At 34.3% G+C, this 23,435-nt stretch overlaps 1 protein-coding gene across 3 annotated transcripts in view; it reads right to left on the bottom strand.

Annotated features, from left to right (window-relative positions):
- The window catches only part of LOC136327188 (pregnancy zone protein-like), a 54,449-nt gene extending 33,165 nt beyond the window's left edge, over positions 1 to 21,284 (bottom strand). For 2 of the 3 annotated variants that reach the window (XM_066264129.1, XM_066264147.1), the window contains exons 1-15: positions 21,120 to 21,284; positions 14,705 to 14,888; positions 13,758 to 13,917; positions 13,538 to 13,590; positions 12,517 to 12,537; positions 11,697 to 11,865; positions 11,209 to 11,293; positions 9,621 to 9,732; positions 9,196 to 9,310; positions 8,936 to 9,045; positions 7,925 to 8,086; positions 6,392 to 6,619; positions 6,064 to 6,127; positions 4,364 to 4,506; positions 3,677 to 3,826 (exon numbers count right to left, since the gene is read on the bottom strand). In XM_066264129.1, coding sequence (XP_066120226.1) covers positions 3,677 to 3,826; positions 4,364 to 4,506; positions 6,064 to 6,127; positions 6,392 to 6,619; positions 7,925 to 8,086; positions 8,936 to 9,045; positions 9,196 to 9,310; positions 9,621 to 9,732; positions 11,209 to 11,293; positions 11,697 to 11,865; positions 12,517 to 12,537; positions 13,538 to 13,590; positions 13,758 to 13,917; positions 14,705 to 14,888; positions 21,120 to 21,205 — 1,842 coding nt within the window. In that variant the 5' untranslated portion in view covers positions 21,206 to 21,284. The remainder of the gene's footprint in view (positions 1 to 3,676; positions 3,827 to 4,363; positions 4,507 to 6,063; positions 6,128 to 6,391; positions 6,620 to 7,924; positions 8,087 to 8,935; positions 9,046 to 9,195; positions 9,311 to 9,620; positions 9,733 to 11,208; positions 11,294 to 11,696; positions 11,866 to 12,516; positions 12,538 to 13,537; positions 13,591 to 13,757; positions 13,918 to 14,704; positions 14,889 to 21,119) is intronic. The other variant, XM_066264138.1, reaches the window with a different exon arrangement.
- Between the last annotated feature and the right edge of the window lie 2,151 nt (positions 21,285 to 23,435).

Below are 23,435 nucleotides of genomic sequence, written 5' to 3'. Positions count from 1 at the left end.
GGTTCAGTGTAAGACTCAGTCCTAATCTAAGAACTTTTAACATTTGCTTGGCTGGATCTCAGAATTGCTATGAACTAGTAACTTCTGTGTGTTTCTTGTTTCCCCCACTTTTGAAAACAGGAGTATCCTTTGACTGATGATTGGATAAAGAAGCTGTGGCACATATATACAACACAATGCTACTCAGCCATAAAAAACATGAAATATTGCCACTTGTGACAACATGGATGGATCTTGAGAATATTATAGTAAGTGAAATAGGTAGGAAAGTACAAGAACTGTATGATTTCACTCATATGTTGAATATAAAGCAAGTAGCAACAAATGAACAAATAAAGAGATATACAAACAAAAAACAGACTCATATGTATAAACAACAGAAGGGTGGTTATCAGAGGGGAAGGAGGGTGGGGGAGGATGAGGAGGGTAAAGGGGGTCAATTGCAAAGTGACAAAAGGAGACTAGACTTTGGGTAGGGAGCACAAAATAGAGATACCGATGTAATATTATAAAGTTGTACACTTGAAATTTATTTAATGTTATTCGCTAATATTACCTCAATAAATTTAATTTTAAAAATAGGAAGAAAAAAAGAAAGAAAAAAAACCCCAGGAGTGTCAATATACCACTTTCACCATTGGATGTTGGACATGGGGGGTAAATAACTTTGGCACACATTAGTCGAAGGTCTTTATAGTTAAAGAAACTGTATCTGAGGAACTACACCCAAAAAGCATCATACGCACCTAGACCCAACTTGAGTGATGGGGTTCAGTCTTTGGGCTATTGTTATTTTGAAATGACATCTTTAGGAATTTTGGGAAGAAAAGTAAGTGCGCTTTATTGTGGGAGGGTCATGAGTCACTGAAAGCCATAGGGTAGACTGTGAAGACAGTTTCTCAAGTGACCCCCAATAATCTCTGCCTTCTGGTATTCATGCCCTTGAATGAACTATTCATCCCATAATGAGTAGGATTGACATCAATAACTAATAAGATTTTGTGGAAATGATGGTGTATAAATTCCAAGGCTAGGTCATAAAAGATATTGTTGCTTTAGCTTCTCTCTTTTGGGTCACTTGTTCTGAAGGAAATCATCTGTTATGTTATGAGGACATTCAGACAGCCCTATAGGGAAGTTTGTATAGTGAGAAACTGAGGCTTCGTGACAACTGTAGGAAAAACAGATCTTGGTAATAGATTTTTTAACCTCCATCAAGCCTTCAGATAACTAAAGCCCTGGCCAAGATGCTGACTGAAATCTCATAAGAGATCATAAGCCAATGCCACCAAACTAAGTCACTTCTGGATTCCTAATCCAGAGAAACTGTTCATGATAATGTTTATTGTTTGAATTTACTAAGTTTCGGGGATAATTGTTGCATCAGTAGATAACTAACACAAACACCCTTTAAACATTTTTTATTAATTTTTGTTCCTGAGTAGAAGAGTCAAATAGGTATATAAATGAACATTTACTATCTCTAATAGCTGAATCAATGTTTTCCAGATCATTTTCAAAACCAGTGAGCTTAGACATTTTTATAACTTCAAGAGCCCAAACCTCTCATTTTGTTTATAATTGCTTTCCACCTTTTATACCACTAAACGCTGAGTTATGCAGTTGAAAAAACTGTTAAATTTATATGATTGAACAAATAGACATAAAATATGGAGACAGACCAAATTTCTTCGATATAAGCTGAAAAAAAAAATAGCTTAGAATAGACCACCATAAATAGGGAATGTAAAAAGCAAGGCACATCTTCAAAGAAAGTACCCAGAAAAAAAATTCTTTTGAGTTAACTTCCTGATGCTATCTTCTAATTCAAATATAGACACAATAGAAAAATAAAGAAATATGTTATTTTCTGTGTAGTAATTATTATGCTGTAAGGAGATATTTTGACCTATTAATAAAATATTAATTAAGGTTAAGAAGATTTTGATTATACCTTCCATTCTGAAGAATGTTAATTCTGATGATAAAAAAGGATTGTAATCCTTGATATAGCTACCTCACAGTCTTAAAATTTAATACCTACAACTGAAATTTGAGAAGTAGAAACTAGAACAAATCCCCCCAAAACGTAAGTATTACTGATTTATCTTCCAACATTGATAAGTAATAATACCTCCCAAACAGGCAAGTTATTTGATCCTTTTAACTACTGATGCATGAGGCAATTAAAGCTATAAAATTTATCAGTGATAACTCTTTGACAGTGATAAAATCCCAATAACATAACATTTTACTTGAATTATACTGAAAAGTTTCAAAATGTGAAACTAATAAGAAACTAAATATATTTAGTTCTAAATAAGTTAGAAAAGTAGTCTCTGAATTTCCTTTTTTGCTGATATATTTCTCTTCAAAAACCCCATGTTTGAAAATATTTTTTCCTAATGCCAATTATTAATCAATTTCACCCTTTATTTATTTTTTGAGCCATATATAACCTTTTATTATATAGTCTTTCTAAAGTCACTGCTTTACAAGGACAAGGACTGTGATGTGTTTACTACTATTTCCCCAGCTCCTACAACAGACCCAGAACATAATGTCTTTACAATGGTGATAATGATGATGACAGCAATAAATCAGCATGACACTCCAAATATCACCACTATGAAGCACATAATTCTAGATAAAAGCAGAGACTTAAAATTTTAATTTGTGATTTAAATTGCTTACAAAGGTGTGATAGTTTTTTAAGAAAAATAATTTGTGAATCACTTGTTACCAATTTTACTCTAGATTCCAAGTACTCTAGAGTCTAGAGGCATACATTGTTGGATCTGTTTAAAGTTTCATGACTTACACTAGTAGTATAATTTTGTAAAAAGCTTATTTCATTGACCAAACAAATGATTTTACTAATACAACTTACTACCTATTTCCCCATGTATAAATAAGATGCACCTTTTTTGAAAAATTTGGGGTCTAAAAACTGGGTGCGTCTTATACAGTGGTTGTAGAAGTGTGGCATTTCAAATGCCATAGATGGAACTGAGGACGAGGCAATATATGAAGACAGTAATTCATCATCAGACACAGATGAGGACAAGCTAATGGAGCGGGGTTTTGACAGTAATGAGGAGTTTTATGAATTTTATGATGAATAAAACTTGAGTTCAATAACTTTATGTAATACATTTTTTTTTTCAAATTTCAGGCCCCAGAATTAAGGTATGTCTTATACATGGGAGAGTCTTATACATGGGAGAAATATGGTAATTCATTTTATTTTAAGCCTGACCTCTAATAAGTAGTGAATCTTAACAAAATCATCTTTCATTAAGATTACTGTAAAGCATGACTAAACAAGGTTTAGATTTGTCTTATAGAAAAAAAAGTTATGTCATGGAAGAGATGAAAGCTTATAGGCAGTTTCTAAATGACGTCTCAGCTGTGTCCCTTACTTCTGGGTAACCTGGAACGTCTCCAAATTGTCACAAATCTTAGTTTTTACATCATAAAATGGGATTGTTACTCTCTGGGATGTTAAAAAGATTAAATGAGAAAATGTGGGAGGGAGTTTGAGGAATTATAAAAAACTGGCCAAGCTGTTAAATACTTTTTATTATATTCTTGTATTTTATTCTCAATAGGCCCTACACCTTGCTCTGAGCCCCTCATGTGGCCCTCTCTAACCCCCGAGGCCGAGGAAACTCACCGAGGTCGGGGAGAGCTCTGCCTCAGGCTTCATGAGCAGCACACTTTGGTCCACTGCACGGAGGGCACAGAGCGACTGAGGAGAAGCTGTGACGCGCAGGCGGGCCTGTGAGGCTGGGAGACTCTGCGCTGGGCTGAAGCTCACATCCACCTGTGAGACATGAAGGAAAAGTCATCTAGCTCTTCCGTTTGTGCAATCCTGCAGAAGCCCGCATTTTCTGAGTCATCCTAACATTCAGCTTTCTTTGACTATGTTTGGAAGTGCCAGCCAGGGAGGAGTGTCTTTTCTCACCTTTCCTTTGCTGCTGAAAGGCTGTCCCTTCCTAAGCAGACAGAGAATGGATCATCATAAGGGTTAGATAGCTTGTTTGAACTTTAGAAGTGCATCTTTACCTCTGATTCATGATGAAGTGTTTATATTTGTTCTTCAGGTTTTTGAAAATTTGAATCACAACACCTTACATACCTCACACAACTGAATCAATGGAATACAGCACCATAGACAAAATTATTATAAATTATGTTTTATGTGAAAGTAACTTTATGTAATTGAAAAAGCATTGTACAGCCTGAAGATTTGGCTGTGCAGTTCATTTACTGGGAATTAATTTTTTTCTCTGAAGTAGAATAGGTGGTACTATAATACTGTTTATTTGTGTTCTTCTGATTTTCTGCTAAGGATATTCACCTTGTTGTCTAGACAGTTTTCAATCACAAAACGCTCTGAATCTCCAATAACTTCTCCATTTGGTAAAATGGTAAAAATGAACAATTTTGCATTGGGAGCAATGTCTGACTTCACAGGGAAGGATAAGGAAAAACTTCCTTTCACTGAGTCATGGAGAGAATGAGACAAAACCAGTAACTTTTTAGCAGAGAACAAATTGGCAATCAATAACATAATTATGACTCATGGACTTGGACAACAGCATGTGATTGCTGGGTGTGGGGAGGTGGAGCAGGGTATAGTGGGGATAAATGGTGAAGAACAGATACATGATTTGAGGGGTAAACACAGAATACAATGTAAAGATGATGTGTTGTAGAATTGTGTGCTGAAACTTGTATAATTTTGTTAACCAGTGTTACCCTCAGAAAGTCAATAAAAAGGCAAATAAATGAATAAATAAATAAATATGATGTGTGGTTAAAATAGTTTTATTATAAATAATATGATTTAACTAATTATAGAGAGAAATTCCTTTGAATTATTGTCTCAGTTGCCTTCAATACTTTTTGTAATGTGTTCAAGTAGTAAGTAATTAATGAATTCTTCTTTATATTTATATTTAGAAATCTCTCTTTTTACAAGATATGCACAAATTAAAATATCAGAAAAAATAGATATAGAAATAGTCTTTTTAGACACTCATCTATTTCTATAAATGTGTTACATGTTGCATTATTATAAGAAAGAAGAAAAACAGGCAACAAGACAGATTTAGGAAGAACAATGCAATCAGTACAGTCTAATTACTATATCTATCTCTATATAAATATTGAAAAAATGATATTCAAAACCGGCAGCACTCTTTAATTCAATTAATTGTTGAAGGTGATAATTAAGAGCTTATTCTAAATTAAATCTCCTTGAATATTGTTTCAATATTGACAAAGAATATTTGATATTTTTCCAGCCCAGTAGAGAAAGAAACCATAAAAGTGAAGAAAAATCATAGACTTGGAACAAATGATAAGCATTGTTAAGTTTAGGTTTTGAATTATGTGGAGTTTGGTGAAATACTTGCCTTTATTTAGATTAATTACAAAAATGTTCATGGGTTCTCTTCCCAGTGGTTCAAATCTTGATATAGATTAAATTAGAATAGTTAATAAGACTGGTTTCTTTTCCCTTAATTTATGCATCAAGTGCACTCTAGTTCATGTATAAAGTACTCAATTTCATGCCTACAGCATAATATGTAGTCCCATTAAGTGTTGAAGGTTATGCAGAGAACCCAGCCCAGAATCTGCACACACATACAAAAATTTATCACTTTTTTTCCCTCCCCAGTCTTCATGATACTTAACTCTCTTCTTCTCTGCAATATTAAGTTGAAAGATGACCAATGTACATTTATTGTTAGGGTAAGAGATAGAAGGAAGCTTAGATTTTAATGTCCGATAGAAGAGACAAACTGAAGTGAAAAAGCAGTGTGCCTTAGCAGAGTGCCTGACAACACAGAGTCGGCAATCAAATTCATCTTTGACTGTTGTTGAACCAAAAAATCCTAAAGAGTTATAAGGAAGATCTTTATTTTCTTTTGTGTCCTTTATCTTAGTGTAAAAGGATAAAGGAAACGATTTCCTCATTTGTAAACTGTCACTGAGGTGTAAGGCTGGATGTGTTGGGAAGAAAAATGGAGAGAATGATTGGAAGATACTCACTATCTCCTGGTTCTACAGGCAGATCATGTGTTCCTGATCTGATGATGCCTTCCTTAGCCATGATCTGAAATAAAAAAAACCAAACAACAAACAACAACAAAAAAAAACTGTTGTCAAGCCTGACACAGTTTTCAACACTTTATTTCCTACACAACCTTCTTTTGTTTGTTGAGTCTCTGCTGGAATCAACCTCATAAAAATGAAAGAATCAAGAGACCATGGATGAGAAAGCAACATAGTAGTGCACAAGTAATATTTACATTCCTAGTCCATTCATCACTTTTGTCTACTGATAAACTCTAAATACATTTTGTGGTTGTATTCTTACCAGGTAATAGAAAATGATTTTCTTCAGTTCTGCAATGGCTGGCCCCTTGAGTATATAATGTGCGTTGATAATCTGTGTTTGTCCACAGGGCAGGGTACCAGCCACAGGCTCCAGTTGAACAAAACTTCCACTAAGGGAGAAAACATGATTTGCCATGTGTGTAGCTCTTTGATGATCTTCTCGTAACCAAGTGAAGCTATAACATGTGTCACGTTGGTCATGGTAGGCCTGTTCAAACAGAAGAACAAGTAATCCATAATGTCTTGAAGCTCTTTACTTGAGCATCCTCCTAAAATGAATACTTAAAATTTTGTGTCTTCTACTCTAAAATACACTGTGCATCTCCCTTGTTCCTATTGACCACCAACTAAACCCAATTTGCATAGATTAAAAGAAATTATCTTCAAATTTATCATCTTTTCCCTGATTTTGCCAGCTCATCATTCACCTGACTCTTCTGCAGCTTAAAGCCAAAGGAACAATAATGTCCCAGTTAGAACGGTAAAAATCTTCAGATAATGAGTCCTTTGTGATTGATTAATATCACATTATATATATATTAACGAAATATCTTATTAGTTTGTGGGTTCTGAAATTTTTTTTTATAAATAATCCTCAGCAAATTAGCATCTATGTCTCTTTTCATTAATGTGACTTCTGATGTTTAAGGCCTATGGAGCTTATGGAGCTTTAAATCTTCTAGATATTGCTTAGCCAATAATTCCATTTATTTCCTCTTCAGTAGGTGCTTTTTAACTCTTTTCTGGGTGCACTTATATTTTTCCTGAATTTATTAGGCATATTTTATGAACCCTTCTATTTGCTCTCATAATAAAGTTTGTATTTTTAAAATTATTGTACTTAAATAATCAGACTAATAATATATAGTTCTATTAACTCTATAAATACAGGAAATATTCAAGTATAGGGGCCCTGTTTACTTATTTTTTTAATCATAGGGAAAATAGGTATTTATTATATAGAAAACATTAAACATTATTACATATTTTTAATTGAATTAACATGTGAATATTGGGGAAAAACATAATTTATATGCCATCTATTTAAGCTGAATCCATAAATCATAGTCTATTGTCATTATTTTTGCTTGAAATTATAAGCATGAGGACATTTTAGCTATAGAAATCTTTTAGGCATCTTCATTAAGTAATATATAAGTGTGTATAGGGGGTTCTAGTCATTTAAAAAATATCTAAGTAGGTATGTAAAAACAAGTTACATAAATTATCCATTGAAGAACTGATATAGTTCAGGAAAAATTTAGCAAGGTATTTTTTAGACAATACATAAAAATTTAAAAATAATTCTAATCAAATTGTCAGGCACTTCTACAGTGTCTTTTCTAAAGTCTTTATTATTTTTAATGAAATTTTTATATCCCCAAATTTATCCCCAAGTTGGACAGCTTCTTATTTCTATCTTTTAAATATGTGTGCTCCTTTACTTTTGAATATATGATTGTTATTAAGGTTTCTCTTTGTTCTCAATATTTTTTTTCTCTTTCATACTCACCGTAAGAAAAAGCTGGTTAGTAATTACATTGGTAGTATTGATTGAAAACTCTGCAAGACCCTGTTCATTGGTAGTTACATTGGAAATATAATTGGCTTCATTAGAGGATATGAAGACAAGTTTATTGGGCATGGGCACATTTTTTCCATCCACCAGAAGCACCTAAAGAAGAAAAGTACTTGCTAAGTTATGTGGATAATACTGAGAGAGGCAGACTTCATGGGAAAAACTACTTTGCTACCATAACTTCAAAACAAAAACCAAAGAACAATAAACAACTTTTCCAAATTGACTACAGAACTATTTCCTTCCATTTAGATCCGCAGGTCTTTCCATCTCCTTTTTGTAATTTGGATCCTCACTTTATTTTTCATTTCTTGAAACAAGTCTTCACAAGAATGTTTCTTTTGAGAAAAATTCAATAATTAGAAAACTGGTAAAATTAATTCTTAATATGAATAAAGTCAATATTATTTATTTTATTATTCTTAAAGAATATAATATCTTAAGTAAAAAAAATCCATAATAACAGCCAGATATTGCACACTATTATAATTCCAATGTTTAAAATTAAAATTATTTATTCAGTTATTTTAAACAGAACAAGAGCTTTAAAGAACCATATTGACAGCCATAAATTGAGTCATTTGTGAGAACACTTAAAATTCTGATGCTGGCTGGATAATGGCAGAAAGATATCAATTTATTATAAAATGGGTGGGATAAGGGGCTGACCTAATAATTAACTTATATTTCATTAAGCATCTTTATTAGTTACATGTTCAAAAAAGAAGTAGTACTTCTGATTCTCATAATACTGTAGTGTGTGTTTGTGGGCTTTATCAAGGATATTACAAAGAAAAGTATCTATTTTTGTTTAATTGCATGATTTTGGTCATTTTAATTAATTGATAAAACTGAAGTAGGTATGGACTACATCAGTGTTTCCTGGACCTAGGTTTAATTGGACACTTCATTTGCCTGTGAATTGAAATACACAATGCACTCTACCTGACCAAAGAAGGGCATTCCTCGTCGAAAGTGTGAATCCACTTTCACAAACTGGAGTTTGGTTACAGTGTTTGTGATTTTACTGATTCCATTTCCAGTCAACTCTACGTCTGAAAAATATGTAGAAAAGAGTAAGTACTATCGAAAGTAATTTTAGTTTTAAAATTCATTTCCTTCCACCTCTGTTATGACCTTTATTTGTTATGGAAAATAAATTAATGTTTATTGCTTTATCTCTCATATACATTTATTACTCAAACCTGTTCCTTCTTCTCTGATCGTGGCTTTCACATTAAGTTCCAAATCAAAACCCCCATTTTTAATCTGGAATGAGTTTGTGTTTACTTCTCGGGTCATGCAGCCATTACTGTTGAGCTAAGAAGAATACAAAAATTGATAAATGTCATACTCAGATCAATAGACACTAAATTTATTTTTGTTCTGGTGCCAAGACAACTTCTTTAGGTTAAACATGCTAATAGCCCTTTAAGAATTTAATATCATATTTGATTTGTAATTTTTATGATTAGTCATACAAATGAGAATTTTGTTAACTAAGAATAGAAACTTCATTTTTGGTGGGGGAATATTTTGGGATCAGCTAACTCTGATCCCCTTTAGTAAAATGGAGTAGCTCAATGGGTGCCAACATTAATGCTTGCTAGAGAGAGCACTGTATACTAACCCTTTGACTGAATTCCTCGCAAAGCTCTTCTTTTGGACATAGATAACCCTGAAACATATTTCGACACATGCGCACAGTTGCAAGTCCTGGGACAGGTTTCCCATAGGTGTATCTGTCACACAAGGAATAAATCATGAACTGAGGAAAGGAATCTACATTTTCACTATCAGCCCAATACAGAACAATTATTTTCTGTGCAACATTATTATTTTAGACTCAGATCAAGCAGAAATATGTCTGGAAAATGTCTCTATCAAGATGTTACCCATTAAGATATTTAACACTTTACTTCAATACACAACCAAGTTGCTTTGGGATATTTTTATTTCTTCCCTTAAGTTTATTTATTTTATTGTCATTATAAAAATCAAAACTTGTTCTTTATATCATATTAAAAATTATGTAAGAAATAGAATAAAACAAATAATAAATAAGCAAACATAACACCCATATACACAGAAAGCCATGAAAAACCAATTCTGGGCATATAAACATTTTTTTTGCTTGTGTGTACTCTATACTTATATTAGTTCTTTCTATTTTTAATATAAATGGAATAATTGATCACTTGGGGGGATCATTAGTTTATTTTCCTATTTGCAAATGACTCCAATAGTACTTTAAGTAAAAAATATAATCAGTGTAACCACCACAAAAACAATATAGAAAGTCCTCAAAAATTAAAAATAGAGATTATTTCAAAGTTTCAGAATTTGTTCCTTTATTGTATTAATAAAGGATCTATGCAAAGCACTTCAAGTATTCTCTTAAAACTGGCCAAAGGAAAGAGTAAAATTAATTAGATCAATGTAACATGATGGAACAATCTGGAAAATGTAACAAGTGGGATATTTACAGACGAACTGACTTGTTTCCTATAAGCTAACACAGTGAGAAAAAAAGAGGTTCTAGATTTTTAAAACTTTGAGTTATTTATAGACTTCCTATGGTTTGTTTAAAAATATTAGGCAAAAACTATAGGGAAAATCAATGGAACAAAATTGGCAAATTTTATAGTTTTTATAATAGTTGAAGCGCACACGTGGTAATATTTTATTAATCTGTTAACTTTTGTATTTAATTGATAATTTTCATTGTAGAGAGTTGGAAAAAAGAATGTGTATGAAACACAATAACCAAACAAATGTGTAAAAATATTTTTGGGAAGTATTTTTATGAAAATCAAGGATACTGGAGTGTAAACTCAAACTTAGTATTATATAATTCCTTTTACTTTTGATAAGTGTACTAATGGCATCATGATTACATAGAAAACTGCTACTAATTCTGAGAGGTTCATACTGTTGCAGCAGGGTGAAAAATGTTATGATTTTTTATCTAATCCTGAATTGTTAAAGCAAAAAAAAAAATTGTAGCAAATATGGAATGGTGCTACTTGTTAAATCATGATTATGACTGTCTCTATTCCTTTCTACATTTAAAAAATTTAATAATAAAAATAAAGAGAAGTCATTAAAATAAATTTTAAAAAGTGGCAAGAAGAATTAATTTATAAGCGTGTACCTAATTGAATAATCACTCAAAATGAGGCAAAATATACCTTTCAGACAAAAACAATTTTACTCACATTCCACATACTGATATGTTCACTTTTTCATCCAAGATAGTGATTATCTCTGGGACTTTAACTTTGACCTCAAACTTGGGAACCACTGTTGATAGAGATAATACAAACAGAGAGGCTGGTAAACATTTAATGGAAATACAAATATGTTTATACCCTGAAAAGTTATATTTATTTTTCAATGTATCAATGCCAAGATAATTAAATTTAACACCATGCAAAATCTGACTTTTTGACCACAACAGATCTCAATGATGTTAATAAATGATCTTTCCACTAATAAAAGAACTTGGCTACTTGGCAAAATGTAACTCTTTACTGAAAATCATCAAGCTCTTATAAACTTCCATGTCCATAGATAATGATGACCTTCAAAAAATATAGCTGACTCTACTCCAAGTTCAACATATCTGTGGGAAATTCAAAGGACCTAAGTGAGTTCACACTCTGAACTAAAAAGTTATGATCCTTTCATCTTTAATAATGCATACCAAATTCCTCCACAGTGAAGGGGTGCTCTATACTTCCGCCCGATTCCTTCTGTACCACTACCTTGTAGGAGCCCTCTATCGGCTCTGATGAGAGGGAAAAGGCTAATTGTTTGAGGCCGCTCTGTAACTCGAGACTCTGCCATTGTCCAATTCGATTTCTTTTTGGGTCCTAGAGGTAAGATAGAAGCACGGGATAATTATTTTGTCACAATAGCCCTGACAAAACATGAATTTTGGTGTAGTGAATGGCATTGCTTTCAGGAAAAACAAACACAGAAAGAAGGTGAACCACAATAAACCTGATATCCAAGAGTAGGAAAATTTAGATCTGAAAGTTTTTTTTGTTTGTTTGTTTTTGTATTTTTCCTATGCTGGAAACAGGGAGGCAGTCAGACAGACTCCCGCATGCGCCTGATCGGGATCCACCCGGCATTCCTACCAGGGGGCGATGCTCTGCCCATCTTGGGGCATCACTCTGTGGCAACCAGAGTTACTCTAGCACCTGAGGCAGAGGGCACAGAGCCATCCTCAGCGCCTGGGCAAACTTTGCTCCAGTGGAGCCTTGGCTGCGGGATGGGAATAGAGAGAGACAGAGAGGAAGGAGAGGGGGAGGGGTGGAGAAGCAGATGGGTGCTTCTCTTGTGTGCCCTGGCCGGGAATCGAAGCCAGGACTCTCGCATGCCAGGCGGACACTCTACCACTGAGCCAACCGGCCAGGGCCTGAAAGTTTATTTTTAACAACAGTTCATCTGTTTGGAATATTTCAGAACTTCCTCTTCCTTAAATGCACTGACTTTCTTAAAGAGACTCTGATGCTTACCTCAAGGTATACCAGTGGAATCTATATAGAAAAATGAAAAAAGAAATGTGATTAGAATTTCACCACAGTCTATGATTTCAGAATTAAGATCAAACAGCTTACTAAGGAATAATAATATTTGTAGTAAGATATATAAGAATTTAATGTGAAACATAAAAAAAGTGGAATTGCTCAGGGAAATCAATAAATAGTTCTAAGGAAAGCATGATAATATATTTATACAGAAACCATTGTTGTCATTTCCCTGAAAAATATTATTGTTGAGTAATACTTGTTAATATTGATTAATTTATTAATACTCTTTACTAATAATATTATTTGAGTACTAAGATCTTAGTAAAGAATATGACTATATTGTTTACTTACATAAATTACAAATGAATATTAATAGAGTTATTTGTCATTATGATTTAGATTCAACAAGAAAAGAGTTCCCAGAATGATTTGGTTAAAAGTAAACCAAGAATATTTCTTCTAATTTTAAAATTGTCTAATATCTACCTTTTAAAAGTAGCCTTGTTTCTTTGCCTTCATATTGAAAGCTAGTTGAAGGCAAGAACACACAAGTAACATAAATGAAGACTCCATATATAATATATGTTATATGTATAAATATATGGTCATATATAATGAAATTATAACATATTTTATAATTTTGAAATTATAAAAGTCAAAGTCTTTGGTGCTTTAATTAATCATAAACTCCTTCAGAATATTGTTATGGACAGCGCATAACTTTTTTATTGTGCCTCTTCATTATACTTAATGTAGTGTTTTGAAAAACAATAAGCATCTCTATTTCCAGATCGATTAATTACTGTTACACAAGAAAGAGCTTCCTCATCACTTACCCCTCAATTATGCCTGTATAAGACTCTTGATTTGTGGTGAAGCTAGAAGCTAGGTTCTGTTAGAAATGTCTTTCATATTGCTTTTCCTGGGCCTTCCCACCTCAGCTAGGGTGAGTGCTCTCATCCCACCATCCACCATCCACCCAAACTGTAGATACCGATTTACTTACCAGCTCATTTAGGGGGTGAAAATTCTTATCCACAGAGACAATGCGGAATTTTACTGTAAAAAGAGATTCTCTGATAAGTCTCAGACATGAGAAGCAGGTAATTGGGTAATAACACAGGAGGCTATGAGATCAGAATAATGGTGACTCTAGCTGAAAAATCTGTTGAGGAGGTGGCTCTCTTTTGTAGTGTTGCCCCAAACAGTGGAATTTCCCTACATACCTGTCTGTCCTGGTTTATAGATGGGTTTGTCTGTCTGGACAAAGACCAGACTTGGATTGTTGTTTACCATCACTCTCCTCCTCTTCTTGAAGTCGTTCGTCAATCCCTTTATCTGGATGGTGAAGAAAGCCTCCTGTTCAGGGGATGAGATCCTTGGGAGCTAAAAAACAAAGAATACTTTTGAGAAACTGCACAACCTTTTCCCTCTCACTCCTTCAACCATTACTGTTTTCTACCTCTTTTTCAGCTTCTCCAGGACTAGGGAAGTTTGACCCTTTCTCCAAGTGGAAGAGTGAAGATATTAATATAAGATTTGGGGAACAATATCAGTGAAAGCAGCCATCAATGGAAGTCAAATTCCTATATAGCTCATCTGGAATTCTATTTATTAAATCATATTCCTTTTAATTGAGTATTCTGAAGGAATGGAGAGAAGCATCTCTGAAAAAGTATGGGCGAATATAAGAGTTAAGTATCCTAAGGCAGGCAACCTCACAGAGGTAGTGAATATTTGCATGGAGCATCTTGAACCGTTTACACATTCCAGGGATGAAGACACCTAATATCTCACCACAAGAGAAAAAGTCTGTTACATGCTGTCCTGTCATGAAGTATTTGTATGATCTGTTTCTAGGCATTGTCCAACTCTACCCTGACAGAGATGGTTATATAACAAAGTTAGAAAACCCCTCATATAATTTCTGTGGTTAATACAATTTTTTAAAAAAGGAAATTAAAGTAAACTTCGGAGAGTACAAAAATGTTTCTCCCCTAATCTGGTGAAAAAGTCTATGCTGTATTCCTCAATAGCTAAAGACTCATTCACCTTGGTTTTTTCTGAAATCCTTGCTTACATTCTAAAGTCATTCTTTGGGGTTGAAAACTAGCTCTCTATCAACATGACTTAATATAATGTATTCAACAGGAAGAGGTAGCTGGTTACTCACAGTGAAGGAGACACAGCGGAATAAGTCCTTCTCTACCACCAGGTCAGTGAAAAGGCTCCTGTCCTCTCTGAGAATCTCCAAGGAAGCACTTACAGTCACTGTCTCATTCAGGTGGTTTAGAAAAAGGCAGGCCTTCTCAGGGGTCCCAGTGTGGAGCGTTGAGGAGACTAGCACCATATATTGCCTAGGAAAAGAAGAAGACCAAATACGAGAAAAACAGAGGCTAGTAGGCATTTTCAACCATAATTGTATTTTCCATAACAATATGTATTATAGCTACAATCAGTTCTGTGCTATCACCTCCATCTTATTGGCATGAAAAAGATACTATTTTACTCATCAGTAGTGCTTCAAACACACATTATCCACTGAAAGTTGACTTAGAAGATGTTTCAATTTTATAAGCATATTTTGTTTTAAAGAGCTTTAATATCTAAATTCTTGAATAGGTACCCATCATGTACACATATACAGTGTGTCCTTAAAGTTATGGTGCACTTTTGACCAGTCACAGGAAAGCAACAAAAGATGATAGAAATGTGAAATCTGCACCAAATAAAAGGAAAACTCTCCCAGTTTCATACCTATTCAGTGCAGTTCGATGTGGGCTTATGCACAGATTTTTTAGGGCTCCTTAGGTAGCTATCCCATATAGCCTCTATAGAGTTGTCACTGACTGATGGCCTACCAGAACGGGGTTTCTCCACCAAACTGCCGGTTTCTTTCAACTGCTTATCCTACTGAGTAATGTTATTCCTATGTGGTGGTGCTTCATTATAAACGTGCCAATATTCACGTTGCACCTTGGTCACGGATTCGAATTTAGTGAGCCACAGAACACACTGAACTTTCCTCTGTACTGTCCACACATTGACTGGCATGGCCGTGGGCTGCTCCGTTGTACACACGGTGTTATGTCATCGTCTGCACATGCGTACATGCTGCCACATCATCTTACAGAAACTGGTCAAAAGTGCACCATGACTTTACAGACACACTGTATAATAAATTGTGAGCGATCACTCACTTTATAAAATGACTTACATTAAAATATGTCTAAGTAAACATCACTTTTGCATGAGCACTACTACTGGATTTATACAAATTCAACTGAAAGAACTTAAAATAAAAATTATATAAAATAAAATAATTTATATAAAATAATATAAATAATACATATGTAGGTTGCTAAATAATTTTTTTAACAATGCTGAAAAAATAATATATATGCTGATTCTCTTAAGTTCCTCAGATATAGCTTAGCTGAAAAATTAATAGTTTTTTATCAACGTTTAGTTTTTATCAATGATTTTCTGTGCACATAGAGACCACACAAGTAATCACAGCATTTGATTTTCATTCTCTTTCATTCTCACCTTCTTGAGGTAATCAATCTTAATATCTTAATAATGTTTCTATGTTAATAAATATATGCTTGTGTCAAGGCTATATCTTTTTTATTGAGTAACTAGTTCATGTAATATATATATATATATATATATATATATATATATATTTTTTTTTTTTTTTGCATTTTTCTGAAGCTGGAAACGGGGAGAGACAGTCAGACAGACTCCCGCATGCGCCCAACCGGGATCCACCCAGCACGCCTACCAGGGGCGGACGCTCTGCCCACCAGGGGACGATGCTCTGCCCCTCTGGGGCGTTGCTCTGCCGCAACCAGAGCCACTCTAGGGCCTGGGGCAGAGGCCAAGGAGCCATACCCAGCGCCCGGGCCATCTTTGCTCCAATGGAGCCTTGGCTGCGGGAGGGGAAGAGAGAGACAGAGAGGAAGGAGGGGGGGGATGGAGAAGCAAATGGACGCTTCTCCTATTTGCCCGGGCCGGGAATCGAACCCGGGTCCCCCGCATGCCAGGCCGATGCTCTACCGCTGAGCCAACCGGCCAGGGCTAATATATATTATTTTGCAGTCTTTTTTACTTAAATTCTTGAATGTATTTAATTATTCAGAGGCATGAGACATTTTTTTGAGTGAACTTCACTTTCTTGTCTTGATTTCATTGACAAGTTTTCTTTTTCTATGCTATACTCATATTTTCCTGTCACAATTCGATTCATTCTTTTGAAACATTTCAAGTGAAGCATTGAGCTCACTATAATTTCTTTATACTATGAATCCTATGGGCTGAAAGAGAATCTGCATTTCCTAAGTATCTGCTACTTACCCACAATTGTGTTAAGCAGTCTTTATATTAAGCCTTTTAATTCTCTTAACAATCTTATCAGGTATATATAGTATATCTTTCATGTTCATGAGAGCTAAAACATGAGATCCTCATTAATTTACATATTTGATTGTATACAACAGTGCAATTAAATCTCTTAACTTCTCAGTAAGTAATTATACATAAAATGTGAATCCTCAGAACTTGAATAATTCAATGCCTGTAAGTTCAAATCATTTATTTATATCTTTGAAAGTAAGTAAAAAAGAGGCTCTGGTTGCTTGGCTCAGTGGTAGAGCATTGGCCCATGTGTAGATGTCCTGGGTTCGATTCCTGGTCAGGGAACAAAGGAGAAGTGCCCATCTGCTTCTCCACCCCTCCCTCTCTTGCTTCTCTCTCTCTCTCTTTCCATCCTACACCCATGGCTTGATTGGAGCAAGTTAACACCAGGAGCTGAGGATGGATGGCTCCATGGCCTCTTTCTCAGGTGCTAAGGAAAGCTTAGTTGCTGAGCAACGGAGCAATGCCCCAGATGGGCAGAGCATTGCCCCTTAGTAAGCTTGCTGGCTGGATTCTGGTCAAAGCATATGTGAGAGTCTGTCTCTACCTTCCCTCCTTTCACTGAATAAAAAAGAAAAAAGAAGAAAAAAAGAACAATATTTATAGTGTTTTATTACCCTTTCTCTTCTACCACCAATATGAACTCTTACCTTTAAAAAAACAGGCATTTGACATATGAAACACAGTTTTATTAGTTTACACAATTAATAGGTGGGAAAGTGGGTGTAGAGAATAACAAAGACAGTTTAATTGTTGATTGAGAAGTCAAGTGCAGTCTCCACGTGGTCTGCTGTGGTCCAGCAGTTTTCCCGTATGTGTTTTAAATTCTTACTTGGCAAAATTATATGCCATGAATCTTTAGAACCACTCTTAAACCATTAAAACCTAGACTGTTTATTGTAAAAACATTAATGTTTTGTTATGAAGCAGAGAGGTTCAGAGCAGTTAAATAAGCTAACCATGGTCATTCAGATAGTACTTCTTATCTAATCTCATCCTTATGTTTAGCTGTTTCTGATTTACCTAACATCTGGTCTTTCAAAGATGTGATAAATATTAAAAACTTTTATTTTCCCAACAACAGCTTTGTACAGGCTTATTACAGTGATAACAGTAAAAACAACCATATGGGGGCAGACAGTTTCAGTGTCCATTGCTCTACAGCTTTCTCCTATTTTGATTTGTGCCTTGAGCTCTTTTTATCCAACTGAGGAAAAACAAACAAGGAACAAACTTCTAGAATGATCAGACTGAGACATTTCTCTGCAAGTCTGATATTTCCCCCAAACTCCCAGTTAAATTCAACATTTGTTAAAAAGTGCAGACTATGGTTAAAAAGTAGATTACAAATTTTATCTGAGTGATCCATACATTGTCTATTGCCTTATCTCCTTCCCCTCCCCCAATTGAATAGTAATATTATTCTCTGGACACTGCTCATACAGCAGACTTAAAGACTAAAGTTGTGGCTATTTTAACCCTTCATTTCCGAAGGCTTTATTTTTTCTATATTTTTATAAAACAATTTATTGAGGTATGATTGAGACACAAAAAACTGAAACATATTTAGTATGTACTACTTGATTATTATGTAGTTAAGTATACCTGTAAAATCATCAGCACAATTTTTGCCATAAATGTATCTGTTATTTCTAAGTTTCCTCTCTCAAATATTACTATTATGTTGTTATTGTTATTATTGTAATGCGAATATTTAACATGAGATCTACTTTCTTAGCAATTTTTAAGTATGTAGAACAGTATTAACTATAGGCTATAAAAAATTCATCATTTTTTTACCTCTTCATCCACTTTCTCCTTTAGTTATTTGACATTAATAGGAAAGAAATCATCAGTATATTATAATTTTATTCCATATACTACTTTTATTTTTATTATCAGCCTAATTAAGACCACAATTTAAAAATTAATTCCACATATATTTGCTATTTCAAACAACCATTTTATAAAGGTTTAGTTAGTATTCATTTGCCAAATATTAAAATTAAGACCCATCAAGGTTAAATAATTTGCCCAACATTTTACTTGTACTGAGCAAATACAATGTTTTAATGGGTTACTTAATCATGAATGTTTGCATTTTAAATATTTGTCTTTGTAGGAATGATTAAATTTTGCAAATATTAAACTGATGACTTCTAATTTTCTCTTTTTCATCAGGTTTCTCTGTCACCTCTATCCCTCTGAAGCTTACTGCCCCATGACAGGGGAGAACAGTTAGTCTCTAGGCAATAGCTCTCATTTATCCCATCAAGGGCTCCTGTTCGAGGATCAAAGTGAAATTTTCTGTATATAGAGAAGATTCCTCTTCTGTTTATGACAACTAGGCCATGAGGCTTGTATTTTTTTTTGTTAAATGGTGGGAAAGATTTAAAGTAATGGATTTCAATGGGCAGAATAGGTTTCCATTTTGTTGGGCTGAAAACACAGACTGTTTACATTACCCCAATAAAGTCACTTGCTTCTATTCAGCCTGTACTTAGAAAACCAAACAGCCTGTACTTAGAAAACCCCACATATTTTCAAATGCTCTGTGAATGGAATGCAATGGAAAATGGTACTATCCACCATTGTAGATGAGGTAGAAGAATAATGAGAGAGAAATACACCCTTACTGGTTACTTGCAAATTGTGCATTGAAGAAGCCTGAAAAGGGGGAACTTGAGTTGGTCAGAGTTCTAATTTCTACATCTTGCACTTTGGTCTGGAGAGAACCAACTGTGTTAAGTGGGTAAAGGTAACATAGACAGCAGAAGGTCCTTTTACCCCTCTCCCCACTAGGTAATCTGGGGTCTACCCTGTATTAATCTGGGATGTAGCTATATCAGAGTCATCTAGCAGTGCAGTGTGGGTAGGCAAGAGAGGGTTAGAAGTTTAAACCTTCTAGGATACTTCAGTGTCTATATGTACTTATTGGCCCCAAGAATTTCACAGCTCTCTAGAAGAAATGTAAAGGCAGTTGGATTGAGGCCAGAAGTCTTAAATGGGTGACTGGCAAAGGTGATCCTGCAACCAGGTGTGTTGAAGCACCACCACTGAATTGGAGGCAGAATGGTGTAGAACAGAGGTAGTCAACCTTTTTATACCTACTGTCCACTTTTGTATCTCTGTTAGTAGTAAAATTTTCTAACCACCCACTGGTTCCACAGTAATGGTGATTTTATAAAGTGGGGAAGTAACTTTACTTTATAAAATTTATAAAGCAAAGTTACAGCAAGTTAAAGCGTATAATAATAATTACTTACCAAGCACTTTATGTTGGATTTTTGCTAAGTTTGGCAGAATAAATCTTTATAAAACAACTTACTATAGTTAAATCTATCTTTTTATTTATACTTTGGTTGCTCTGCTACCCCCCACCATGAAAGCTGGAACCCCCGCTAGTGGGCAGTAGGGACCAGGTTGACTACCTCTGGTGTAGAAAGTTGGTAGTTTTGTGTGATTAAAAAAAATAGTCAAAGTAAGTCAGAGTCAGCTAGAGAGAACTTCTGGGACTCCTTGGTAAACAGAAAGTAGTGGCTAAAGACTCAAATGGTGGATGTTAGCAGGTAAGGAAAAGGCAGATTCACAGTGGCCAAGGAAGACCGAGAAGTCTGAGACCAAAGACATGACCCTTCTCCACCAGAAAGTAATGGAGAATACATCTTCTAGACACTACCTTGAATAGAAACTGGGAGAAATGAAAGAGAAGTCTTGCAGTTTTTGGATTTCTCCAACTTTATAACAAAATAGGGTTAAAATTATTTTTCCCTTGCATTGACCATTTATTGAGAGCTCTTGATGACTCAATAAGTTATTGAAAAATAAAAGAACTATATTTTTCTCTATTTATGTGATATACAATGTGAGTTAAATTGCACTCCACAGTACATTTTAAATATTTTTAGAGTTAATGCTTTCTATTCAAAAGAATGAGTCTGTGAAGGTGAAGTCTGCGGTTTCACTCTATAATGAAAACGTGCTTCTTAGTGATGACTTATGTTCATGGCTATTATTTTATGTGTATACAACAAATAAAAGGAAAAATGTTTTAACCACTTATAATTAATCTATTATGGTTAGAAAGTATCTTAACATTTAAAGAAAAGACAAAGTAAAGATAAAAAGAAGAGACTAAAATAAAATACAGACTCTTGAGTGATACTTACGGTTCTGCAGAGTTTAAGGCATTGGTAGCAAACAAGACAAGGAGAAGTAGCATGAAACCCGATTGGGGAAGTCTGTGTTTCCCCATAGTGAGGGACAAATCTCAGGGACTGAATTTTGCCTGACGTCCTGCCTTCAGCTTGGTCCCTGAGACCTTATGAATCTAACAGGCTTTATATGGCTGCTATTTGTAAACAAGCCCCACCCCACGGCTTCCAAAGAATACTCAGAGTCGGGCACAGATTTCCTAAAAGAGTGGTTGCCCTCAGTGATTGCCTCATTACTCTGAAGGCTGAGTGTTTGTTTTCCAAGGGGGAAAAAAGGGAGTAGTTTTGTTTTAAAATGCCTAGTTCTTTCATAATGAGAAATAGAACAGTGAAAAAAACAAACAAACCTGAATGGTGATAGTATAAAGTCTGCAGGAAGTGAATATTTCTTTTATTTATATTGAATCTGGAAAAAACCCACAATGCAACTTTTTCCATAGTGTTTTTAAAAATTTAAATGTAATTGATATAACACAAAAGTCACCGTTTTAAAATGTACAATTAGGTTATTTATTTATTTACTTTTAAAGATTTTGTTTTTATTGATTTTATGTGAGTGGGGGGAGCGAAAAGTATCAACTTATAGTTGCTTCACTATAGTTGTTCATTGACTGCTTATCTTATGCATCTTGACTGGGTTTTGAACCAGTAACTTCAGCATTCCAGGTTAACAATCTATCCACTGCACCAGTAGAGGTCAGGCCAATTAGGTTATTTTTAGTATATTTGTAGTGTTATACAACCATTATTACTATCTAATCATTGAACATTACCCCAAAACCAATGTTGTACCTGTTCCCAAATCATTTCTCCCTCACTCCCTGACAACCGCTAATCTATTTTCTGTCTCAATGGATTTGTTTATCTGGATACTTCATATAAATAAATGAAATAAGCCTAGGCAGGATAGCTTGATTGCTTAGAGCATCATCCCAAAGCACAGAGGTTGCTGGTTCAGTCTCTGGTCAGTGCACATACAGGAACAGTTATTCCTGTCTCTTTCCTACTCTCTGCCTTTCTCTCTTTAAAGTCAGTAAAATAAAACATTTTTAAAAAAGCTTTAAAAAAAAGTAATGAAATAATACCATATGTGGCCTTTTTTGTCTGGTTTCTTCTACTTAGTATTGTATTTTCAAGGGTTACCCATGATGTTGCATGTTTCAGGACTTCTTTATATGGGTGACAATTATTTCATTGTAATAATGTACCATATTTTATCAACTCATCAGCTGATGAAACACTGAGTTGGTTTCACTTTTTGGCTATAACAAATAATTCTGCTGTAAACAGATATATAAAACTTTTTTGTGAATCTATTTTTATTCTCAAATTTTGAGGAATTGATAAACTGTTTTCCACGGAAGCTGCAGATTTTTCATTGCCATCTGCAATGTATAAGGCTTCTATTTTTTCCACATTTTGCCAATACTTGTCATTCTCTGTTGTTTTGTTTGTTTTATTATAGCAATTCTAGTAGGTATGAAGTGGTGTCTCATTGTGGTTTTGATTTTGCACTTCCTTTCTTATTGATGTTGAGCATATTTTATGAGTTTATTAGCCATTTGTATATCTTTTTTAGAGAGGTTTCTGTTGAATACCTTCACCATATTTTAATTTAGTTCTTCATTTTCTTATGGTTGCGTTGTAAGAGCTTTTTTTATGTTCTGGGTTCTAGATACATATTAAATGGTTTAAAAATATCCTCTCATTATGATTTGTTTTTCTCTATTGATAGTGTTCTTTGACACAAATTTTTATAAAGTAAACTTTATCAATTTTTTTCTTTGGTGGTTTGTGCTTTTCGTATTAGATTTAAGAAATGATTGCCTAGTCCAAAGACACAAAGATTTACACTTATGTTTCCTTCTTTTTTAATTGAATTTTATTGGGGTGACAGTGGTTAACATAGTTATATAAGTTTCAGGTGCCTAATTCTACAACACATCTCTGTATATCATATTGTGTGTTTATCCCCTCAAGTCAAATCTTTGTCCATCACCATTTATTCCTCCTGTATGCTCTTCCACCTCCCCCCCACTCACTAAAACAGTGTGAGTTTTTTTCTAAGAGTTTTGTAATTTTAGCTTTTATATTTAAGTCTGTGGTTTATTGTGAGTTAATTGTTGTATATTGTTTGAGTTAGGAACCCAACATTCTTCTTTTATGTATGGATATCTAGTTGTCCTACTACCATTACCTTATTGAACATTCTTGGCACCCTTGTTGAAAATTAGTTGACCACAAATTTTATATATGAACCCTCAGTTGTAT

Source organism: Saccopteryx bilineata, chromosome 1 (genome assembly GCF_036850765.1).
Source record: "Saccopteryx bilineata isolate mSacBil1 chromosome 1, mSacBil1_pri_phased_curated, whole genome shotgun sequence".
NCBI lineage: Eukaryota > Metazoa > Chordata > Mammalia > Chiroptera > Emballonuridae > Saccopteryx > Saccopteryx bilineata.
This window is presented reverse-complemented; position numbering and strand designations above follow the sequence as displayed.